General features: G+C 44.0%; 1 protein-coding gene across 8 annotated transcripts; it reads left to right on the forward strand.

The window, feature by feature from the left end:
* Positions 1-1492: 1492 nt before the first annotated feature.
* ZKSCAN5 (zinc finger with KRAB and SCAN domains 5) lies at positions 1493-20718 on the forward strand. 8 transcript variants are annotated; one of them, XM_082645430.1, is made up of 7 exons: positions 1493-1567; positions 2712-3228; positions 6684-6822; positions 11092-11174; positions 11448-11583; positions 15560-16168; positions 19043-20718. In XM_082645430.1, exons 2-7 carry the CDS (start codon positions 2815-2817, stop codon positions 20167-20169), a joined length of 2508 nt encoding a protein of 835 aa, XP_082501556.1. In that variant the 5' UTR covers positions 1493-1567; positions 2712-2814; the 3' UTR covers positions 20170-20718. The 8 variants fall into 8 exon arrangements, with proteins under 8 accessions (XP_082501556.1, XP_082501555.1, XP_082501553.1 ...); XM_082645429.1 differs by having other exon boundaries at positions 1501-1567; positions 2709-3228; XM_082645427.1 differs by lacking the exon at positions 1493-1567 and adding an exon at positions 2052-2449 and having other exon boundaries at positions 2709-3228.
* The last annotated feature ends 649 nt before the right edge of the window (positions 20719-21367 follow it).

The raw sequence follows: 21367 nt of genomic DNA on the forward strand, positions 1-21367 counted from the left end.
CAGGTTTGAGCCCTGGTCCCGGAAGATCCCACATGCCGCGGAGCAACTAAGCCTGTGCGCCACAACTACTGAGCCTGCGCTCTAGAGCCCTTTCTCCACAAGAGAAGCCACCGCAATGAGAAGCCCGCGCACCGCAACAAAGAGCAGCCCCCGCTCGCCACAACTAGAGAAAGCGTGCACGCAGCAACGAAGACCCAACGCAGCCAAAAATAATAAATAAATAAAATTAAAAAAAATAAGAGCAAAGCTTAACTTAGCATACTTAATTTGCAAGACAAGCCAGGTTACAGTGACCTGGGTATTTCCTGCTTATGCCTCTGAAAATCATAAGCAAAACTTAAATTGTTACCCCAAATTGATATGAAGTAACCGCTAACCAATTCCCTTTCATTTAAGAAAATTTTAATATTGTAACCAATCGCTGTGAAGAATAAACAGTCACTGCCTCCACACTATATAAGATACTTTAAAACAATATACTTCTGAGCCTCATTCCTTGTTTTGGTTTGAGTGCTCCCAGCTTGCTAACTGTCTTTTTGGTGTGTGCACAATAAACTTTTACTAATTACCACTTCAGTGATTCATTGGTTTTACTTTTTTTTTTTGTCTGAACTTTTGACGATTCTAAATGTAAAAAGGGAAATACAGATACTACATTGCACCAAACATACCGCAGTGTCAATTTAAGCGTCTCCAGGTCTCTCTGGAGATAGTAGGGGATTTTTCTGCATTTCTTCATTCCCATAAGGTAGACCACGGCGCGAGCAAGGCATTCTCAAAACTCCATCCCTGATTTGAGTGAAAATTCACAACATACGCTAAAAAAACAACGCCTGGAGTATCCAAGGATGTATGCCACTCAGAGTGGAGTCGGTGAGCCTCATTCATCTTCGTCACTTGTAAGACAGTGACTCTTGTGCCTGTCGAAGAGCTTTGCAAACGGATACAAAAATGAGACTATTAAAGATGGGATCCCGAGAGGGTAAGTTGCTTATCTCTAGTGAAAATCTGTGCTTCGCGGCTCCTCTTGCTGCAACCTGTTGGCTTCGGAGTTACCATGAACCTCAAATCCCAGCACCCGGCCCTCCTACCCAATAAATGCAGACGTCGCCGTTAAAATAATAAAAAGGATGGGATCCCCTTGGCTAGAGAGGGCCTAAATAGACGGCTTCTCTCACTTTGCAAGGATGCAGAGTTTCATTCCCCACTCTCCCCAGCCCGGAGGGGTTACTCTCTCTCCCGACGCGCTCAGCCTTCCACTGGGGGCGCCGAGGAAACGCCTCCCTGCTCTCCCGCATTCTGATAGGCCCGCAAGACTGAGGCTGCGAAAAGAGTCACGGCCCTATTGGCTGGGGGGCGCGGCCCGCGCGAGGCTTCCTGGGAGATGTAGTACCCGGAGCGGCTGGGGACTCAGGGGTCTGACATCAGAGGAAACGGCCGCCTGAGCTGACGGCGGTGGTAAAGCGGTGGGTGTGTCTGGAGACGGGGTGAGGGGAGTGGCGAGGATTCAGGTGAAGAAACCGAAGAGTCCATTCAAGAGAAGTGAGGGTTGCGGGCTCGCAGAAAGGTACGGACGTACTTCGAACTGGGGCGCAGAGCGTTGGGGGTGAGGGATCGCAAGTTCCACGGCCAATCAGACACTAGCAACTGTTGTCTTAGCAAGCGCTCCGGACACCTAAGACCCCGCCCCCTGCCCCCACTCTAAGAAAAGGGACGGGCTCGGGCTGTTTAAATGGCTGTGGGGTTGGGTGGGGAAGAGGGTGGCTGGGTTTTCTCCCCGGCTCTAGCGTTGTTGTACTTGCGGCTCGGTGGGCGGGGAATGGCCGCGTTACTGGAGGTTGGACTGGGATCCCGGGCCGGCGCCTCATCTCCCCGCCGGTTGGCCCACAGCCCCTCTGGGGCGGGGCCTGGGGCGGGCACTTTCCTCCCGCGGTGAGGCGAGGACCTCCGGGATTCCTAGAGAGGACTCGGAAGTGCTCTTGGGGGTGGGATTTATGGCTCTACCCGCCGGTCAGGGAAAGCTTGGACTTGCTTACTTCCGGCGAAGAAGTGTTGCGAAGTGTCGGCTTCGGCTTTCTCTCTGTTTGTAAGAAGAAACCCGTCTTCCCAGCCTTGGCTGCGGGAGCTTGGTCTTCCAGGGGAGCTCCCCGGGACTGTGGCCTTGAGGAAAGGGAATGGCCTTTGTGTACAGACGAGGGTCCTGTCCCTAACCTTGACCGGGCCGGTTTCCGTGGATCGGGGTCAGGAGCGATTGTGGGCAATCCAGGTGCAAAATCTGTACTTAAAACCTTGGCTCTCTTCGGGACCCATGAAGTTTCCCGTTGGTCTGTCAAGCTCTTAGGGCTTGAGGGACAGGACCAATTTTGACCATTGTAATGTTTTTGACCTCCGTTCTGACTTAAGTTTGGCTTGTGGTAGAGAGAAGGAGCGTCTGCGTCTGGACTAGTTAGTAAGTCTCGTCTTGTTATTTACATGAAATTTAATGTTCTTCACCACAAAAATTGTATTTCATGAGGCCGTACGTCAGAGTTTTATTGCTCTCCTTTACACTTTTTAAATGTTGGAAATATTCTCCGTTGGTCATTATTTTGTGGGTGGAGTGATGGCTGTCTTGTAATTTTTAAGGAAATTACTCTGTTGGGTGATCATCTTTAGGATAGATGACCTCTTTGTCACCTCTTTGCTAATAACGATTTCCAATATATCAGTAGGTTGCACGCTAAGGAAAGTGTCCTTCAGAAGATCTCAAAGAGCAGAAAACAAGTTTGGTCCGTGTAACCCAGTTTACCTGGAGAGAGATCCCTCTGAGTTGGAATGATAATGACAGGATCTGGGGAAGTTATAGACTTAGACCCTCCCGCGGAGACTTCACCAGAGCAAGAAGACCTTCTGATAGTGAAGGTGGAAGAAGAAGATTGCACCTGGATGAGGGAGTACAATCCGCCCGTGTTTGAGACTTTCTACCAGCGCTTCAAGCACTTCCAGTACCATGAAGCGTCAGGCCCTCGGGAGGCCCTCAGCCAGCTCCGGGTGCTCTGCTGTGAGTGGCTGCGGCCCGAGCTGCACACCAAGGAGCAGATCCTGGAGCTGCTGGTGCTGGAGCAGTTCCTGACCATCCTGCCTGAAGAGTTCCAGACCTGGGTGAGAGAACATCACCCGGAAAATGGAGAAGAGGCTGTGGCCGTGGTAGAAAATATAGAAAGAGAACTAGAGGAACGCAGACAACAGGTGAGTGAAAGAGGAGACCTTCGGGCAATGAGGAAGGAGAGGAAGAGAGTTGAGGAGCTGCTGAGCAGGGGTGAGATCCTGAGCGCCCTGGTGCTTCATTCATATTCTTTTGTTCTCCTGGGATTAGGTGCACTATGGAGATTTCCTGCCACTCCAGCAAAGAGAAGCAGTATGCAGTTTGTTAATCTGGAGAAGACAGTCTGCGATTTTATTTCTATTTTAAATTACTGTATTTATTTTTTGAGTGGTGACATAATACAAAATTCAAAAGGTACATAAGGTTATAACGAAAAGTAAGTGTCCCTCCCACCCCTAATTCCCCAGCCTCCTGAGTTATCCTCACCAGAGGTAACCATTGTCCCATGATACTTGTCTATCCTTACAGAGATACACTGTATTCTGTGTATATTAGAGTATATGTGTATGACTTGTTTTTAAACAAACACAAACGTTTTTACATCATTGTGCACTTCTGCCTCTTGCTTTTTTTCTTATAGTATATCCTGGCTTGTTCTATGTTAGTGCAAAGAGAGCTGCCTCACTCTTTGAAACTGCATTGTGTTCTACTGTATGGATGTACCATAATTTAACTCCTGTTGAAGGCCATTTACATTGTTTCTTTAGATTGTTTCTGAATCTTTACTGCAACAGACTTTGCTGCAATGAAGATCCTTTATATACATCATTAGTTGTAGAATCAAAGCTTAGAAGTCAAATTGTTGGCTCAGAGCCCGTACGTGTTGCATTTGTAGTTTGGACAGCTGTTGAGAGATTGCTCTCTGCAGAGGTTATACCAGCTTATATTCCCAACAGCCATATATGAGAGAAAATTTTTGCTTGCAGCCTGATAACACGATGTTATCCAACTATTTGATTACTGTCAATCTGAAAGATGCAATATTTCTGTGCAATTTTAATATGCATTTTTTCTTATTAGTGAGTTTGATCACTGTACATATTTTAAAAGGCTGTGCATATACCCTTTTCTGTGACCTATCTGTTCATATTAACCTGTTAGAAAAAGTAAACACTGTGTCTGCCATCTGAGTTGCAAGAGTTATTTTCCCGCTTTGTTGTTTGTCTTTGCTTACGGAGATTTTTGCTTTGCCGGGTTTTTTTATTTTTATGCAGTCAGTTTAAATCTTTTAATTTATGGTTTCTGGGAATTGTGCCATAATTAGAAAGCCCCTCTCCACTACAGTATTATAAGAAACTTATCATTTCTTCTCTATGTTTTTTTTATGGTTGTTGTTGTTTTTGTTTTACCCTTTGAAATGATAGATCCATCTGGAATTCATTTTGGTGTAGGGTGTTTGGTGTGGTTATAGCTTAACTTTTTTTCCAGATGTCTGTCCAGTTGCCCCAGCAACTTATACAGCAATCCCTTTTTTTTTCGTTCTCTGATTAAAATGCCATCTTTATTACATACCAGATTTTTACATGTATTTGGGTCCATTTCTGGTCTTTTTATTCTATTTTATTGATCTGTTTACATATCAGTATTTCAATTATCTGAGTTATATAAAGTGTTTTGGTCAATATAGGTCTGCCCTCCCCCTTCCAAATTTTTTTTTCAACATTTTAATTTTTCCATATGAACTTTAGAATTATTTACCTTCTACCACTCCAAAAATCCTGTCGGTAATTTTTACTGGGATTGCATGAAATCGGATGTTAATTTAGGGAGGTTCCGTATCTTTACATTGTTACGTCTTCTTGTCCTTTCTTACTCATTTATCACCTGACTCTGTCTACCTCCCTCTTGTTGCTAGGCTCACATTTCTGAAACTTTAATTTTTTTTTTCATAGCAAAGAAACAAAAATCATGGGATCCTAGGTGTACAAGACTTTGAAGCTAGTTAGAGAATTTCCCTCATTCTTCAGAGCCATTGCCCTTCAGTGTAAGGTACCAGTCTCATTATTCTTCCCCTCTGGGTCAGGGGTACTTCAATACTCCAGAACATCCTCAGGCTCTTCAGCTGGGTTAGCTCACTCCATGAGACAAGGGGACAGCAGAGGGAGTTGCTGGGGACCTGCCGCCAGACCCCGCAGCTGAGCTGAATGATTGTCTTGCAGACCGGAGTGTTTGAACCTTTCTATTGCTTCTGTCAGGACAGGAAGTAAAGGTTCCTGGTGCCATCTGGTTATTCCTTTTTTAAACCTTTTTGGGACATTAGCGGACAAACCTTTCCCTACTTTTTTATGGTAATAAATATTCAAAATCATAGTTTAAAACAGAAAGCATTTTTAAATGGATGACTTACAGCGGATATTACGCATTGACCCCTGTCATTGGGATATGCACCCCATCTGTGGAAGGAGCACAGAGATCATTTCTTGATGGTAGGTCAGGGATCTGAGGCCCAGAGAGGGGGGTTTTCCTGAGGGCCTGCACAGGGCCTGCACAGCTTTCTCTCTGCCTGCCCTCTGTATCCCTGGCATTGTTTCTCACCTTTATCTCCAGGTAGTTCTTGTCTCTAGCAAGCCTTTTCTCAGGCTTTATCCTCTACCCCTCCTCCTTGGTTTCTCTGTCCTACTTTCAGGGGTCCTCAAGGGCTGCTTTGCTTCTTCGTTGCCCAGGGACCCTTTGACGTACTTGGCATCATCTTAACTCTTGTCCTAAGCAGGTCCACAAGGACACACACACTTCCATGTAGAGTCATATTTGCCACAACTGTGTTGCCTCCGCCTCTTAATGTAACACTCCTGTGCCACGTTTTGCCAGTACTGGGAGAGTTAAAACTGAAAGTGCTTTGAAACATAAGGGACGGCGGCGGGGTTGGGTGGGGGCAATTCTATCTCAGAGCTGGATCTTACTACCTGCTAGGATGGCACTGAGCTAGTACCTTCCAGAAGAGGCAGATTTTAGAGACTGGTTGTGTACCCTAGGGTTGTGCAAGAACAAAGAGCAGAAAGACAGAGACACACCGCTCTTGTGGTTGGTCTGTCCTACTTGAACCTGGTCGTCTGGGACTTTGAGGGTGACTTCCTGTGTCCTGTGTTGACCTTTCCAAGCTCGTTTCTCACTCTCTCCCCCCTTCACTAAACTTGGCCCACACTGGCTTTCTGCCTGAGGGTCTTTGCTTATGTCATTCTGTCTGCCTGGGACACTCCTGACTTTTCCCTTGACTTCAGTGACACTTCCTCAGAAGAGCCTTCCTTGGCCACCCAGTCTAAAGTAGGTCTCCTCTGTTTTGCCTCATGGCACCACTTTCTTCTCCTTTTTCACATATAACACAGTTTGTAGCTGTGTATTTATTGGTGTGTCGATATGTCTAATGGAAGTCGTCTTCAACTACAACGTGTTTATGCAGCAATTGGGTAATTAGTCCTAGCTCGTTGTAGATGCACGTGAAATACTTGGCCAAGGAGTGAATGAAAGAGTAACGTGACCTTGCTGGGTTCCTTCATAGCCTTTCCTGTAATGTGCTGACTGGTGTGATTGTGGTTGTCAGATCGTGGCGTGTGCTGAAGTGCTTCCTCCGAAGGTCGTGCCACCTGGAGCCGGGCCCGAGTCCTTCAGTCACCAGCTTCTGCCCGTGGACCCGCAGCCTGAACACGAGCCGCAGAGGCCTCATCTTCTGGAGGAAAACGGTGAGGATCTGGGCTTTAGTGGAACGGATGTGGGCTCCCTGGCCGTGTGGGTAAGCGGTATCTGTAGAGAGACCTGGGGCTGGGCAGCCTCTCCGCAGTCAGTGGATCTGGAGTTTGGGAAGGGCTGGGGGCCTGGAATCGGGTCCCTGGTCAGCTCACAGGCTGGCTAGGAGTCGTACCAGTAACCAGTGTCCTTCGAGAGCTATGCTGCAGATGACAACAGCTCTAAGTACAGGTACTGTTAAAAGATGTACAGAAGTCTTTTACAAAAGTATTATCATGGTTTTGCAACAGTTTTCCAGCTCTATCTCATTCATTTTGTTGTCCTAAGGCTCAGGTAGACAAAGCTCTCCAGTTCCTCACTGCACTTCTGGCTGTTCAGCCATTCATGTGAAATCTGATTTTAAGCCATGCTTCATGAGGACCTGTAGAGCGTCTGTTCTCTCTTTCTCTCCTTCCCTCCCTCTTGCCCTCACTGTTATTAACCAGTATGAGATACATCAAGGAAGAAAAGTGCACAGCTGAGTATCTTATTTATGATGATATATGTCCACAAGTCTAATATCCCTAATCGGAAACTCTTGCTATCAGATACATTTTAGAATTTAGAATTATTCAGATTTTTTTTTTTTTTTTTTTTTTTTTTCTTTTTGCGGTATGCGGGCCTCTCACTGCTGTGGCCTCCCCCGTTGCGGAGCACAGGCTCCGGATGCGCAGGCCCAGCGGCCATGGCTCACGGGCCCAGCCGCTCCGCGGCATATGGGATCCTCCCAGACCGGGGCACGAACCCGTATCCCCTGCATCGGCAGGCGGACTCTCAACCACTGCGCCACCAGGGAGGCCCTAGAATTATTCAGATTTAGTAAGATGATCTGATTTACATACAGTGCACTACCATCAGGATTTGAAGGGTGACCCCATAATCACACATTAATTTAGTATTTTGGCAGTGAACTGTATGCCTAGTTACAGTAAGTGGATTAAATAAAAACTTCAAATAGCTTCATATCAGTTCTGGTCAGGTTTTGCTGTCAAATTAGTTCAGTGGCCAACTTAATGAAAAAAAAAAAAACTTTTGGTATTTAAAGCTTTGGGATTTCGGAGTGTGGAGAAGGAATTGTGAACTCGAATTTCCCGTTTGGCCCCAGCCTTTCTTCCGGGCTCCTCTTAGTGGTCGGCCTTGAAGTCTCACTGCTCTAAGCTTTTCCAGCTTTCCTCTCACTGTGGTAACAGTAACTATTACTTATGTGGTGTTTACTGTGTCAGGAGCTGTTCTAAGCTGCTTTACCTGTATGAACTCATTTAACCCTCAGTGTAGTGCCAGGAAAAACAGTCTTCACCATTTAACATCTGGGGCCAATGGGTCCTTTCTATTTTTTTTATATATTTTTAAGTCATTTTATGAATACTTACAGAAGAATCAAAAGATAATGAAAAATAAATCTTAAAGGAACTTTAGTAAGAATTAAACCTCTTTGTATCAAGTATGTTTTGATAATATAAAAATCATAAAAAATGAGAGAATACCGTCACTCAATACCACCCCTTTAGCAAAATGAATATGTCCTTTTAGCAAGATGGGATGGTCCAGAATCTTGTTGCAAAATATTATGTGATGAAGTCCTTCCTGTTGAATGATCGGATAAGGTGTCATAGCTCCTTTTTGGAATTAGAAATGTAGCATTTATCATTGTTTCTTGAGTGTGGGAAGATTCATCTAGGATATTGTCATTGGCAGACTCTGTCAGCTTTCTCCTATGCCTTCAGTTTCATACTGTCTTTAGCACACTGCTCTCTGTGTCATCTTCTCATTCACCTACTAGTAATGAAACGTCTTCCACGGCACATTTTCTTCTCTTTGTCGATATGGGTGGGTGGAAAGTGAGAAATTCTGAATTCTCGACTATGGTCAATGAAAACTAAAAAACAAGTGTCAACAGCCTTAAACCTTCTTGAAGATAATGCAGAACTCTGGGGAATGTATTTAATAATTTGAGAACAGTGAAGAACAGTGGTTTATTTCACTATTACCTGATCCTGAATATTTCTTTTATTCTCCCATTTTCTTATAATTTTAGTCTTTTCGTGCTAACATTAAGACTCATTAATGAATAATTAGTAAAACTGAAAAAATTCCTAGGATGATGAACTAGAAGAGTGCTTCGATAGAAGATCATTCAGATCCCAAAATGTATCCTAGATTTGTAAAAAGGTCCAATGGATCTGTATGGAAATTACAAAATAAGAGTTTTCTTTTATTTTTTAATAATACTAACATTTTCTTTTTGTTCTTCAGAAGACCTCTAAAAGAATAAAAGTCACGTCATTCCAGTCTTTAAAAATAGTTGAAACTGTCCAAAAAAAGGGAACCCCCAACCCAAAATTGTACCTAGTAGACCTAGCTGGCATTCCAAGGGTTAATGCCCACAGTAACCCCATGGACTAGGTATTATTGTTACTCTCATATTAGAACTTAAGAAGCTGAGGCCCTCAGAGGTTAAATAATTTGTTCAAAGTCCCAAAGCTATTACACGGCAGAGCTGGGATGTTACCCCAAGCAGTCTGGCTGTAAGTCTGCACGTTTACCCTGTCCTGAGCTGCGCTGCCTGCTTTACCTCCAGGCTCTCCCAGTGCAGAACCGTGTCCCCTTCTGATCACTGTCATCTTCCTTCACACGCAGAGTCTCGTCAGATCAGGCTGCTCGTCTTTGCTCCCTCAGTGCTGCTTCTCTTTGCCCTGTTAGCTAGACCCTGGCCACTTTCCTTATTCCAACAAAAAAAATACTGGGTTGGTCTGTTTTACACCCTGGAAGATGCTGCATCCTTCATGCCTTTGATGGCACTGAGAGCTGGCTTTCCATCTCTGGGACTCATTTGATCTTGAGAGGGCCAAAGTTGTTTACTTAAAAGTTAGAAACAACAGGTTTCACAGGAACTTCAAAAAAAATAAGTGGGATTATTTAGAATGTAATTATTCTCATTTTTCCAATTATGACTGGAACATAATTACTGTTTGTGTATAGCCTATGTTCATCCCTCTCTTTCACGTCTTACTTTGACTGTAACCACACTCCCGGGTTCAGATCCTGTGTCTGTTTTCGGCTTTCATTTCTAACCACGATCTCCTCTATTTTGGGTCTTTGCTCCTTACTTCCTAGTCCTTGGACACAAGCAAGCTACATATGCACATACATCTCTGGGACCAGGGACACCATAGAAAGGTCTAAATCGTCGTGTTAAAGGTTGATACCAGGTGGACTTCCAAGTCAGGGTGCATGGAGACAGATCCAGATGCACCATGAATCTTGGACAAAGGAGAGCAGAGGTGACAGCAGAGGGTCAAATGTGCACTAGCATCTAGAGACCAGACCCTCTGGGCCTTGCACATGTGGTTCACTCTACCCAGAAAGCACCCTCATCCCGCCTCACCCCACCCCGCCCCAGCTTCTAGAGTCACTTCCTGTGGAAGGACTTTCCGGGTGCTCTCACCACCTGCTCTCCACTCTGTAGATGCCCCTACCTCTGTGTTCCTGCAGGAACTTGGGTGAACTTTGAGGATAATACTCTTTACCCTGTGCCAGGAGTAAAGCTTCCATGTCTGCCCTCCCCATCAGACGGTGCGGTTTTGGAAGGCAAGAATTGTTTTATCTGCCTGTTCTTAGAACACACAGAGTAGACTTAATACAAGCTAGTTGGCTGACTATAAACCAACCGCAGTCATTTTTTGAAGGGAGAGAACGTGAACTAAGGCCTTGCTGATCAAAGTGTGGTCCAAAGAGCTGCAGCACCAGCATCACCTTCGAGCTTGTTAGAAATGCAGAATATGGGGGCCACCCTGGAACCACTGAGGCAGAGTCTGCCCTGTACCAAGACCCCCAGGTGATTTGTTTGCACATTAGAGCTTGGGAAGCCCTGGGCTCTAGGCAGCGCTTCAGCTTCACGGAAGAGTGGACCTTTGGAGGTTCTTTGAGGTGACTAGGTTTGACCTGGGCAGAGCAGAGAGCATCCTTTATAGGGGAATGGTACCATCCCCAGTCAGCAGCAGGATTAGTCTGGCCATCACAGGGAGTCTAGTTTTTTTCAGGGGAAGGGTGAGTATAGGGTAGATGTGGGGGGCCCAGAATGTAGAGGGTCTTGAAGGCTGAGCAGAAGAATTTGGTCTTGATGCCACAGGGCGCCATTGTGGATTCTTGAGCAAAAGAGGAACATGATGGTAGTTGGAACTGGGTAGAGAGATTCTCACTGACACCTCTTTTTCTCCCCCCCTCAGCCCTTCCTGCTCTCCAAGTTCCCTCCCTTCCCCTGAAGGACAGCCAGGAGCTGACAGCCTCACTTCTCTCAGCTGGGTCCCAGGTGAGCCGGTGTCCCTGTGCCCACATTGAGGACCCACGTCTGATTTTGGACAAGTAGCTGCCTTAAGCCTGAGTCTTTATCAGGGTTCCGTCTCTTTAACCAGAGACCGGGCCCATCTTGGGTTTGTGCTTTTCTGTCTTTTTCTGTTCTGCTCCCCGATCCTCTGTGAAGCACAGTCCCTCCCGTTTTTCTTTCCTTAAGCCTCCCAGTTCCTCCCCTCGCTCCAAATTTGAACGTAGGGAATGGGAATTTAGTGGAGATCTCGTGTTTCAGAAGTTGGTGAAAATTGAAGATGTGGCTGACGTGGCTGTATCCTTCATCCTGGAGGAATGGGGACATTTGGACCAGTCCCAGAAGTCCTTCTATAGGGATGACAGGAAGGAGAACTATGGGAGTATTACTTCCATGGGTAAGAATGATTTCGTCTGCATGGATTAGGACATCTCCATTTTGTTATTAAGAATATTTATAGCACATCCTGTAAAAGCATGTATGTTTTAATCGCTGTGACTTTGCATATTTTTTTTTGTCTGTGAAAGAGTAAATCACCCTTCTCTCTTTTTTTCTTATTCAGCTTATTCTGATTATCTCCATCATAATAAGAGGAAGATTGAGGACTGTTAATGCTTTGGGGATAGTATTTGCAATCCAGCAAATGTTATATTTAGCTTAAAACTAACAGGATTGGGTCTTAACAGAGTTGTAGTAGTGATTGTACTCTGTTCCTTGACAAACTGAATCATTGTTAACTGAATAATTCTCATTTGTGAAAGCATCTCAGACTTTGCTGAATAACCGTTCAGTGAAGTAGTTATTACAGTGTCTCAATAGCATTCATTCTTTTCCTTTCCTCTCACGCATGGGTGGCAACTTGTTCACTCTATTACCATTCTCACATCACCGGTACTTGTTTTATGATGTTTGCCTTGGCATCTGCATTTTACATGTCTTATCCCTTCTTGAATTCTGCACCCCAGATAAGATTCTGAACCTATTTCTAAGTTATGATCTTGGAAACTAATATTTGATTGTGCTGCCTGGAGCAATTGTAAAAAATCTCAGCACTGTGGCAGACATTTTGAAGCTTATGAATTTTATCTTCTTTTGAGTGAATTCTTTTGGAAGAATCACTATCAAGCACACTGGTAGACTTTAGATGGAATACATATACTATAATGCCAAATTCCTTTTGAAAAACATCTCAGTTTGTATCATTAAGGGTTTAGTTCACTCACAGGCTTTTATTGAAAAAGTAAAATTGACTTCTCTCTCAAATTTTTCCATTTCCTTTATTACTGTTGATATATATTTGTATTTTCTTTGATTTATTTGCATATGCCCTCTGCTTATTTATCTATTGGGATCTTAGTGGTGGTCTCAAGGAATTATTTATGTAGTATAAATATTATCATATTTAATGCAAATTTTTTTCATTCTCTTTTAAAATTAATTTCAAATACCTTTCTTGTCTGATTTGAGTTGATTAGTATTGTTTTATCTTTTTCAATTACTTTATAGGTATTTAATGGGTTTCAGAGTTGCAGAACTTGGCGCAGTTTTTCTGTACTATTCTCCAAGGGGTTTTGAATTGTTACTTTCTGATTTTTTTTTTTTTTTTTTGGCCGCACCGCGCGGCATGTGGAACTTCCCAGCCCAGGGATCAAACCCGCACCCGCTGCAGTGGAAGCGCGGAGTCTCAACCACTGGACCACCAGGGAAGTCCTGATTTTTTGTTTCTCATTATTCATCTTTTTCTTACAATATCTTTACAACTTGAGTAAACTCTTCTACACTAAGAACATGTTCAGTGGTTTCTGCCTCTTCAGCTTCTTTGGGAAGACCACATTCGAGAATTTTCATGCTGTGGGTTCCTAACAGCATCAGAGATGGTCACGATTTTTAAAGTATCCATCAAATTTAGAAGTGAGATTTTTAAAAATTAGTGAATGAATCGTGGAGACAGCTGTTTCAATGGAGTGGCTGGGATGTTGGGGAACAAGAGACAGTTTCTTGGAAGATTGCACAGGAGAGAATTTGAGAAAGCTATTGTAGATAAACTTTCAAGAACATTGTCTGTGAAGGTGAAACAAAAGAGGGCTGGTCACCGACAGCGTACCTGGTGTAGATGGATGGGTGGTTTTTGTATGTTGTCTTTGTTAATGGGAGAAGTTTTAAGCACACTGAAATGTCACTGGGCGACAGCTGGTGGGGAGTGAGTATGAAATACTAGAGTGAGGAAAAGCAGGTAATTGGTGTAGGGAGGTCCCTGGAAAGCAGAATGGCCTGGTGAGGCCCCATGGGGAGGAAAGATTGACCTTGGTGAGGGGGAGGGTCCGCTCTTCAGCTCTGAGGCAAGGGGAGGACGGGAGAATCAGGCTGCCAGCACGCTGACACTTGTGGTTGTAGGATGTTCAGGGAGGTCTTGACTGGATAGTTTAGACTCTCCCTGAAATAGGAGACAGAGTCACCTGTTGCGAGTGAGCAGGTGATGGTGTGGGTGGTGGAGCAGAGGTTTGAGTGCAGAGAGGACTTTGGTTCGCACGCACGTGGTAAAAATTATCTGAATAGTTTAAGTGGGTTTAAAGTGAGAAGTGAGTCTCCCGACCCTCAGTCCCTCAGTTTCCCGCACAGAGGCAGTGACTGTTACGCTTCCTGATTGCAACTCTAGACACAGTCTGTGTGTAGACAAGTTTATGCCAAAACAAACACTCTTTTATTTTTAAATACAGTGATCTATCTTGGAGATCACGATGAAGACGTTTTGATGTAGCTGCTGAGAAGAATGAGTGGGAAACCAGCCAGCCTTAGAAATGTAGGATGCCAGTGTGGGGTACCAGTGAGGTTGACAAGCGTGAATTTGTAAAGCACCGAATCTGCTGATTGGGTGTTTTGGAACCAACTGCCTCCTCACCCCCCGCCCCCAATGCGTTACTAAGCAGCCCGGCATCGTGTTGAACAAGGAACACAGCTCTCTGTCAAACATACAAATAAATCAGGAGAATCAATGGAAAGCTCCTCATGTACTCAGAGAAGGGGAGGGGAAAGAGGAAAGAAACAAATCTGTAAGCCAACTGGCATATCAACCTGTATCATCACCTTCTCTGGAAAAGGTCGATTGTGAATAGTCCCAAAGAGATACACAGAGCTCATCTGATTTTTTTCAAATTCACCCCTGGAAAAAGAAAGCCATGAGCTTATTTGCCTTGCTGAACGGGAGAGAGCTCTAATAAGAATAAAATGTGTGGACATAAGTAAATGGGAATAAAAGAAAAAGAAATATTGTGATAGCTGAGATTACTTGCCTGGTTAAATGCAGGAGGAAAAAATATCTAAAAAGTTTGGTTTTGTGATAGAGTTCTTTTGTTTATATGTTTGTTTCCACTCTTAAAATGTCTTTTTAGGAAGAGAATTAAGTAAAAATAGTTAGAAAATAAATTTAAAGTTGCCTTCATGATACAAGAATTACAACTTCTCGCTATATCAAAAAACGGATAGTAATAGTATCTCCCTCAAAGGGTCATTGTAAGGATTAAATGCCATAAAACTGAAAAACACTTGAAGGCATAGTGTCTGGTCCATAGTACACACTCTGCAAACATTAGTGGTTAATACCATTTTTATGTAATGTTTGAAAACTACTTTTCTTTCTACAAAACAGCCTTACTGGAAAGTTCTCAGTAGGCCATGATCTATCTCTCTATCCTTTAAAAAGCATTCCCTATTTTTTGTTAACTACTGAAGGTTTGTCCTTGCTAACTATATTAAATGTCAGTGTTTTGAGTGAAATACATGCTGCTGATCCAGTTACACAGGGAACCGATTGCAGCCTCTTAAATGTCTCTGTTCATCAGTGACCACTGAGTGGTGAGCTAGCTCTCGACAGTTGTAGGACTTCTCTGGGTACAGAAAGAACGCCTTTTCCCCTTTAGACTAATTCACACCAAACTGAGATTCTTTGGGGATTGAAAAAGCTAGAAAGATCCTCTTTCTTCTCCAGGCTATGAATAAACAAGAAGAGGAAGGTGAGGACTGGGTTAGCTGCATCACCCAGTATCAGATTTTACTGAGAACAGTTGACATGGCACAGGTGTTCCCAAACAGGTACTGTACGGATGTACTGTACCCAGAGGATGTGATTGTCATTAAATGGAATGACTGCTCTCCCAGTCTCATCCCCTTGAACCATTCTTGCCGGCTCTGTCTTCCCTAACCTGCCTCAGTTTCCTGCTTCAGTGTTCTTCATCCCATCCCTGTATTGTGAAGTCATTTTGCAGATGGCTTTACAAAGTCACTCCTTGCTTGCACGTGTTGGTTTCATGTAATTATCCGCTATTTCTGAATGCGGGGAATAAGCTAATGTTTCCATTTTCCCTCTATTATCTCAGATTACGAGTCCAGGAACAACAATGTGGAACTCATAGTAAAGCAGATTTCTGATGAAGCCAAATCGCCCTGGATGACCTCAGGAAGCCCTGAAAGAAATGTCCCCCCGAGTCAAGAGTTTGGAGGAGTTAGCAACCCTCACAGCGTGGTAGAAAGGTGGCAGGTCAACCCCCCCATGGGGAAATCAAGGCAGACCCCTTCCCAGAAAAGAGATCTCGGCGCCATCACAGACGTGAACCGGAAGCCAAACACCAACGGCGAGAGAGGGCACCGATGTAATGACTGCGGGAAATTTTTCCTTCAGGCCTCCAACTTCATCCAGCACCGGCGAATCCACACGGGAGAGAAACCGTTTAAGTGCGGGGAGTGTGGGAAGAGCTATAACCAGCGCGTGCATCTCACCCAGCACCAGCGCGTGCACACCGGCGAGAAGCCTTACAAGTGCCAGGTGTGCGGGAAGGCCTTCCGTGTCAGCTCACACCTGGTCCAGCATCACAGTGTGCACAGCGGGGAAAGGCCCTACGGCTGCCCCGAGTGCGGGAAGAGCTTCGGGCGCCACTCCCACCTGATCGAGCACCTCAAGCGCCACTTCAGAGAGAAATCCCAAAGATGTAGGTGTGAGCAGTTTGTCTTCAGAGCATAAACGAGGCAGAAATGGCCTTATCAGCTTAGAACTATCGGACAGATGGGTGGTGATCCTAGCAGCAGTAGCAGGAAGGGACAGAAAGTTACCATCTATTTTATTATCACGTACTTTATGGGGTTTTAAAAATTCTTATTTTTTTACTGAAGGTAGTTGATTTACAGTGTTGTGTTGATTACTGCTGTACAGCCGAAATTCAGTTATACATATATATACTTCTCTTTTTGATATTCTTTTCCATTATGGTTTATCATAGGATATTGAATATAATTCTCTGTGTTCTACAGTAGGACCTTGTTGTTTATCCGTTCTCTATATAATAGTTTGCATCTGCTGATCCCAACCTCCCAGTCCATCCCTCCCCCACCCCCCTCCACCTTGGCAACCACCAGCCTGTTCTCTATGTCTGTATCACTTGTACTTTAATTAATTGTCAGATTAGTTGGCAAAACTCTATGCCCTCCCCGCCATCCCCACAACTTCTCTTTCCCCAGAGGTGCTGCTCTCAGCAATCTTACCTGTTTCTTCTGATAATTCCACATTTTAAAATAATACGGCTGTTGCTTGACCCATCAATTTTAGACATTATCTGTTGACTTTCTATTTCATAAATGAGGACTTTGGCTCTCTTACATGCTTCTTCCCTCTTCCCCCTTTTCCCAATTTAGTTATTTCACTTACTTTAAAATGATAAAGTAATAATAGTATGGTTGACTCTTGAAGAGCAGAGGGATTAGGGGTGCTGACCCCCTCGCAGTCCAAAATCCACATGTAACTTGACAGTCAGCCTTCCGTATTGCTGTTCCACATCCTCGGATTCAACCAACTATGGGTTGTGTAGGACTGTAGTACATATTTATTGAAAAATATCTGCATATGAGCGGACCTGTGCAGTTCAAACCCGTGTTGTTCAAGGGTCAACTGTACAGGAAGTCTGGGGGAAAGAAAGTGGGAGGGAAAAAAAATCACCCATAATCCCACCATCCTAACTAGTAGAACTATTATTACTTAGTGTGCTTCCATCTTTTTTTTCATAAGCCTTTTTTATATGGGGCTACTCATAGGGTACAATCAAATATTAGACACACATATTTTCTAGCGTTGCTTGGCCCTCCTGTTTGTTATTTTTGACAACCTGGCATTATGTAGAAACATCATGGTGTACTCAACTGTTCCCTAGCTGAAATTCTAATTTTTTTTCTCTTGTCCTGATAACTGTGCTTATGCCTTGTCCTATACTTGGGAATATTTCCTTCTAATAGATGCCCAGAAGTGGGACTAGTGGATGAAAGGTCAAGGACATTTTTATGGTTCTTGATACATATGGCCAAATTGCTTTTTAAAACTATTATACCACATATGAGAGTATCAGTTGTACTAAATTTCTTCCAGGGCTATCAAACTTTTTTTTTAGCAAATTGTGTAAGCAGAAGAGAATTCTTTGCTGTATTCATTTTCAGTAATTTAGTTATGAATCAGGCTGAGTAATTTTCCTGCTTGTACTTACTTTTTTATCTGCTCACATGACTTCTGTAAGGATGAGATCACTGTAAACTGTGCTGTGAACTTAAAGGCTTTTATTAATATTCTTCAGAAAACTCGAAGACTGGCCAAAGTGTTTATTTTTAAATTATGCCTTTGGTGTCCCCAAGCCCAGCTACTTGTCATTCACATTAACAGCTGCTGTCAACTATTCCAACGTGGAATAGAAGCTTATGAAGCTCATGGTGTCTTTATGGTCTGGGTCAAGCTCAGCCCTCTCCTCAGCCAGTTTGATCCCATCCTCCTTGGTGACTGCCTCTTGGCAGAAATCCATCCAATAGCACTCCAAACCTGGGAAGCAACTGCTTTAAAATATTATATCTTCCCTGTAATTGTTCTTCGGCCTAGTTTCCTAGTTAATACTTCCCCCATTTTTTTGATCGAAGGAGGGATACTTTGTGTGCTCATCCAGCTGTATTTATTGAGCGCCTCCAGTGCTAGGTGCTTGGTCAGCAGTAAGCAGAACAGACACTGTTCGTGCCCTCGTGGAGCTGACGGTCTGATGGGAGGAGCATTCAAGGTGATGAGCATTCCCAAAGAAGTGTCGGGTGCCCTGGGAGGGAAAAGGAAGCTGGGGTGTTGGCTAAGGGCATAGAGCAGAGGTTGATGTGTCACCCTTCGTATTGACAATATTTTCTACTGGCTCATTTCTCTTTTTTCCTGGCTCCTAGTCGGGTATTCTTCCAACTCTGTATCCTCTTCATACTCCTTTCTTGTAGTTTTCATCAGTTCTCACTGTTCACTTGTGTATCTTCATTTTTAAAATTTATTTTTTATTAAAAAATTGTTTTTTGGCTGCTGCCATGAAGCTTGCAGGATATTAGTTCCCCAAACAGGGGATTGAACCTGGGCCCACGGCAATGAAGGCACGGAGTCCTAACCACTAGACTGCCAGGGAACTCCCCATTTTGTGTATCTTTGTTCTGTCTCATTCTGTCTCCCTGACTCATGTTGAGGTAATGATCCCTTCCACATTTCCTACCTCCTCTCCCATTTCAGAATTCCCTTCTCTCTTTCCTATGTAATAAAAGTGTCTGGCTTTCCCCTATGATTCCCTAACCTCAGTCGTTCTCACCACCCTCCCAAGTAAGCTTTCTCTTCACTTTGTTCTTTTCACTGGACAGACACCCAAAGGTTCTTTTCATTTCTGTTAGCATCAAGCACGTCCATGCACCCATCACCCCGCCTTTGTTACTCCTATTACAGCGTAGTTTCATTTGATTATCCTCTTTTGCCTGATAGCTTATTTTTCTTCTGTAAAAGAACTGATAACATTTGTGTTTCCTCTTTATCTTTTCAGGCAATGATAAAAGAAGTAAGAGTACAAAATTGAATGTTAAGAAGAAAATTTCAGAATTTTCAGAAGCAGACCTGGAACCAACAGAAATAATCCCAAGAAATGTTTCTCAGGTTCAAGATTTTGGAGAAGGCCATGAACACCAGGGCAAATTGGATAGAAAGCAGGGAATTCCCATGAAAGAGATACTAGGACAACCCTCTTCAAAGAGGATGAATTTCAGCGAAGTCACGTATGTCCACAAAAAGTCCTCCACCGGAGAGAGACCGCATAAATGTAACGAATGTGGGAAAAGCTTTATACAGAGTGCACATCTTATCCAGCATCAGCGAATACACACTGGGGAGAAACCATTTAGGTGTGACGAGTGTGGGAAAAGCTACAATCAGCGTGTGCACCTAACTCAACATCAGCGGGTCCACACTGGGGAGAAGCCCTACACCTGTCCATTGTGTGGGAAAGCATTTAGAGTGAGGTCCCACCTTGTTCAGCACCAGAGTGTGCACAGTGGGGAGAGGCCTTTTAAGTGTAATGAGTGCGGGAAAGGCTTTGGGAGACGTTCACACCTTGCTGGGCATCTCAGGCTCCACTCAAGAGAGAAATCCCATCAGTGTCATGAATGTGGAGAAATCTTTTTTCAGTATGTTAGCCTCATTGAACACCAGGTGCTCCACATGGGCCAGAAGAATGAACAAAATAGCATCCATGGGGAAGCATACAGCTGGAACTTAACGGTGATTGAGGATAAGAAGGTTGAGTTGCAAGAGCAGCCTTGTAAGTGTGATGTGTGTGGCAAAGCCTTTCATTACAGTTCAGAGCTCATTCAGCATTACAGAACTCATACCGCAGAGAAAACCTATAAATGGGATATGTGTAGAGAAAGCGTTGGCCAGTGTTCCCACACAAAACAACATCCAAAAAGCTATTCCAACCTGAAGGCCCATCAATGTAACGAATGTGGCAGAGGCTTTGCTCTGAAGGCACATCTTAACCAACATCAGAGGATCCATACTGGTGAGAAACCCTTTCAATGTAAAGAATGTGGAATGAGTTTCAGTTGGAGTTGTAGCCTCTTTAAACATCTGAGAAGTCATGAGAGGACAGATCCCATAAATACCTTAAGTGTCTAAAGGTTTTTATTGTAGAACAGCTCTTACACGATTTTAGAGAAGCCTTCCTGAAGACAAACCCTACTCCTATAATGAATGTAATAACAACTTCAAGCATCTCCTCCAACTTAACCATCAAACCTATGGATCTGTTGAGATCCTTCAGTTAGAACTTAGGACACTGGAGCATCCACAGCAGATAGATAGCTGCTTTTCCACTGAGAAATGTGTTCGTTTGCATCTTCAAGCTTGAGAGTCTAGACAGGAGAGAACCTAAGGATACAGTGGACGAAGGGAAGCCTTCAGATGGCAGTCATTCTTCATGCGACTCTCAGAACATTGACAGTGGGAAAAGCCTCACAAATGCAGTAGGAATAAGCTTCATTTGTAGTTTCTGCCTTGTTTGACAGCTTATCTATTCAGGGAAGAGCACAGTGAAAGAAAGAACCCTGCAGCATGATCTTGGTTTTGGTACCTCAGCAATGAACCTTTTCTAGATGTGGTGATGCCAGCCACTGGAATGCTCCAGGCGACGTTCTCATCTTGAGTATTAAACCTTTTCAAAAGAAATTGACTTAAGGTATTTATATTTTGGCAAAATTGAGGTTCAGAGGCTGGATGGTATGTGTTTTCGCTGCCTTATTCAACCTACAACTTCTCCATGAAACACAGTCTGCCTTTTTGTTTTGTCTTGATTCTCCTGGCATCATGGTTAGCTAGTAGAAAGAGAAGTTAAGTTTGTAAATTCAGGAGAAACTGTTGGTCAGTCACAGCCTGGGGAGAGGGGAGCGGGACCTCAGGGGAATAGAGAAGAGAAGACTGGCCAGACTGTGGACTGGTTATTCTATTACCCGCAAGAATGAGGGCAGCTGTATCCATAGAAGGAATTGGACCGAGTTGAATCAAGAATTGTCCAAGCAGTAGATGTACCAACTCCCAGTTGCCCGGGAGATAGATCTCCCCCATAGGATAATGGCATAGAGAAGGAGTTTCAACTTGAGTTGCAGCTGGATTTGAAAGTAAACGTTAGTAGATACAGGGAGGTCCTGGTCTGGTGAGCCCTGCCTGTGGGAAGGTCCGGGTAGGGGTTGTGGGGGAAGGATGATGACATGGAAAAGAGGGTAAACTTGAGCCTGTTTGCCAGAGAGAGGGAGAGGCTCTTCTTGGCGCTACCGAAGTCCTGCTTCTGCTGACTGCCTGGCTTACAAATAAACACCCA

The sequence above is a fragment of the Mesoplodon mirus genome (assembly GCF_964341445.2).
Source record: "Mesoplodon mirus genome assembly, chromosome: 15".
In the NCBI taxonomy this organism is placed as follows: Eukaryota; Metazoa; Chordata; class Mammalia; order Artiodactyla; family Ziphiidae; genus Mesoplodon; species Mesoplodon mirus.

Excerpts from the sequence above, each read along its gene's own strand:
- ZKSCAN5 (XM_082645430.1), top strand. The coding sequence starts at position 2,815 with ATGATAATGACAGGATCTGGGGAAGTTATAGACTTAGACCCTCCCGCG. Across the intron at positions 3,229-6,683 it reads TAGAGGAACGCAGACAACAG|ATCGTGGCGTGTGCTGAAGT; the intron begins GTGAGTGAAAGA and ends TGTGGTTGTCAG. Across the intron at positions 16,169-19,042 it reads CAGAGAGAAATCCCAAAGAT|GCAATGATAAAAGAAGTAAG; the intron begins GTAGGTGTGAGC and ends TTATCTTTTCAG.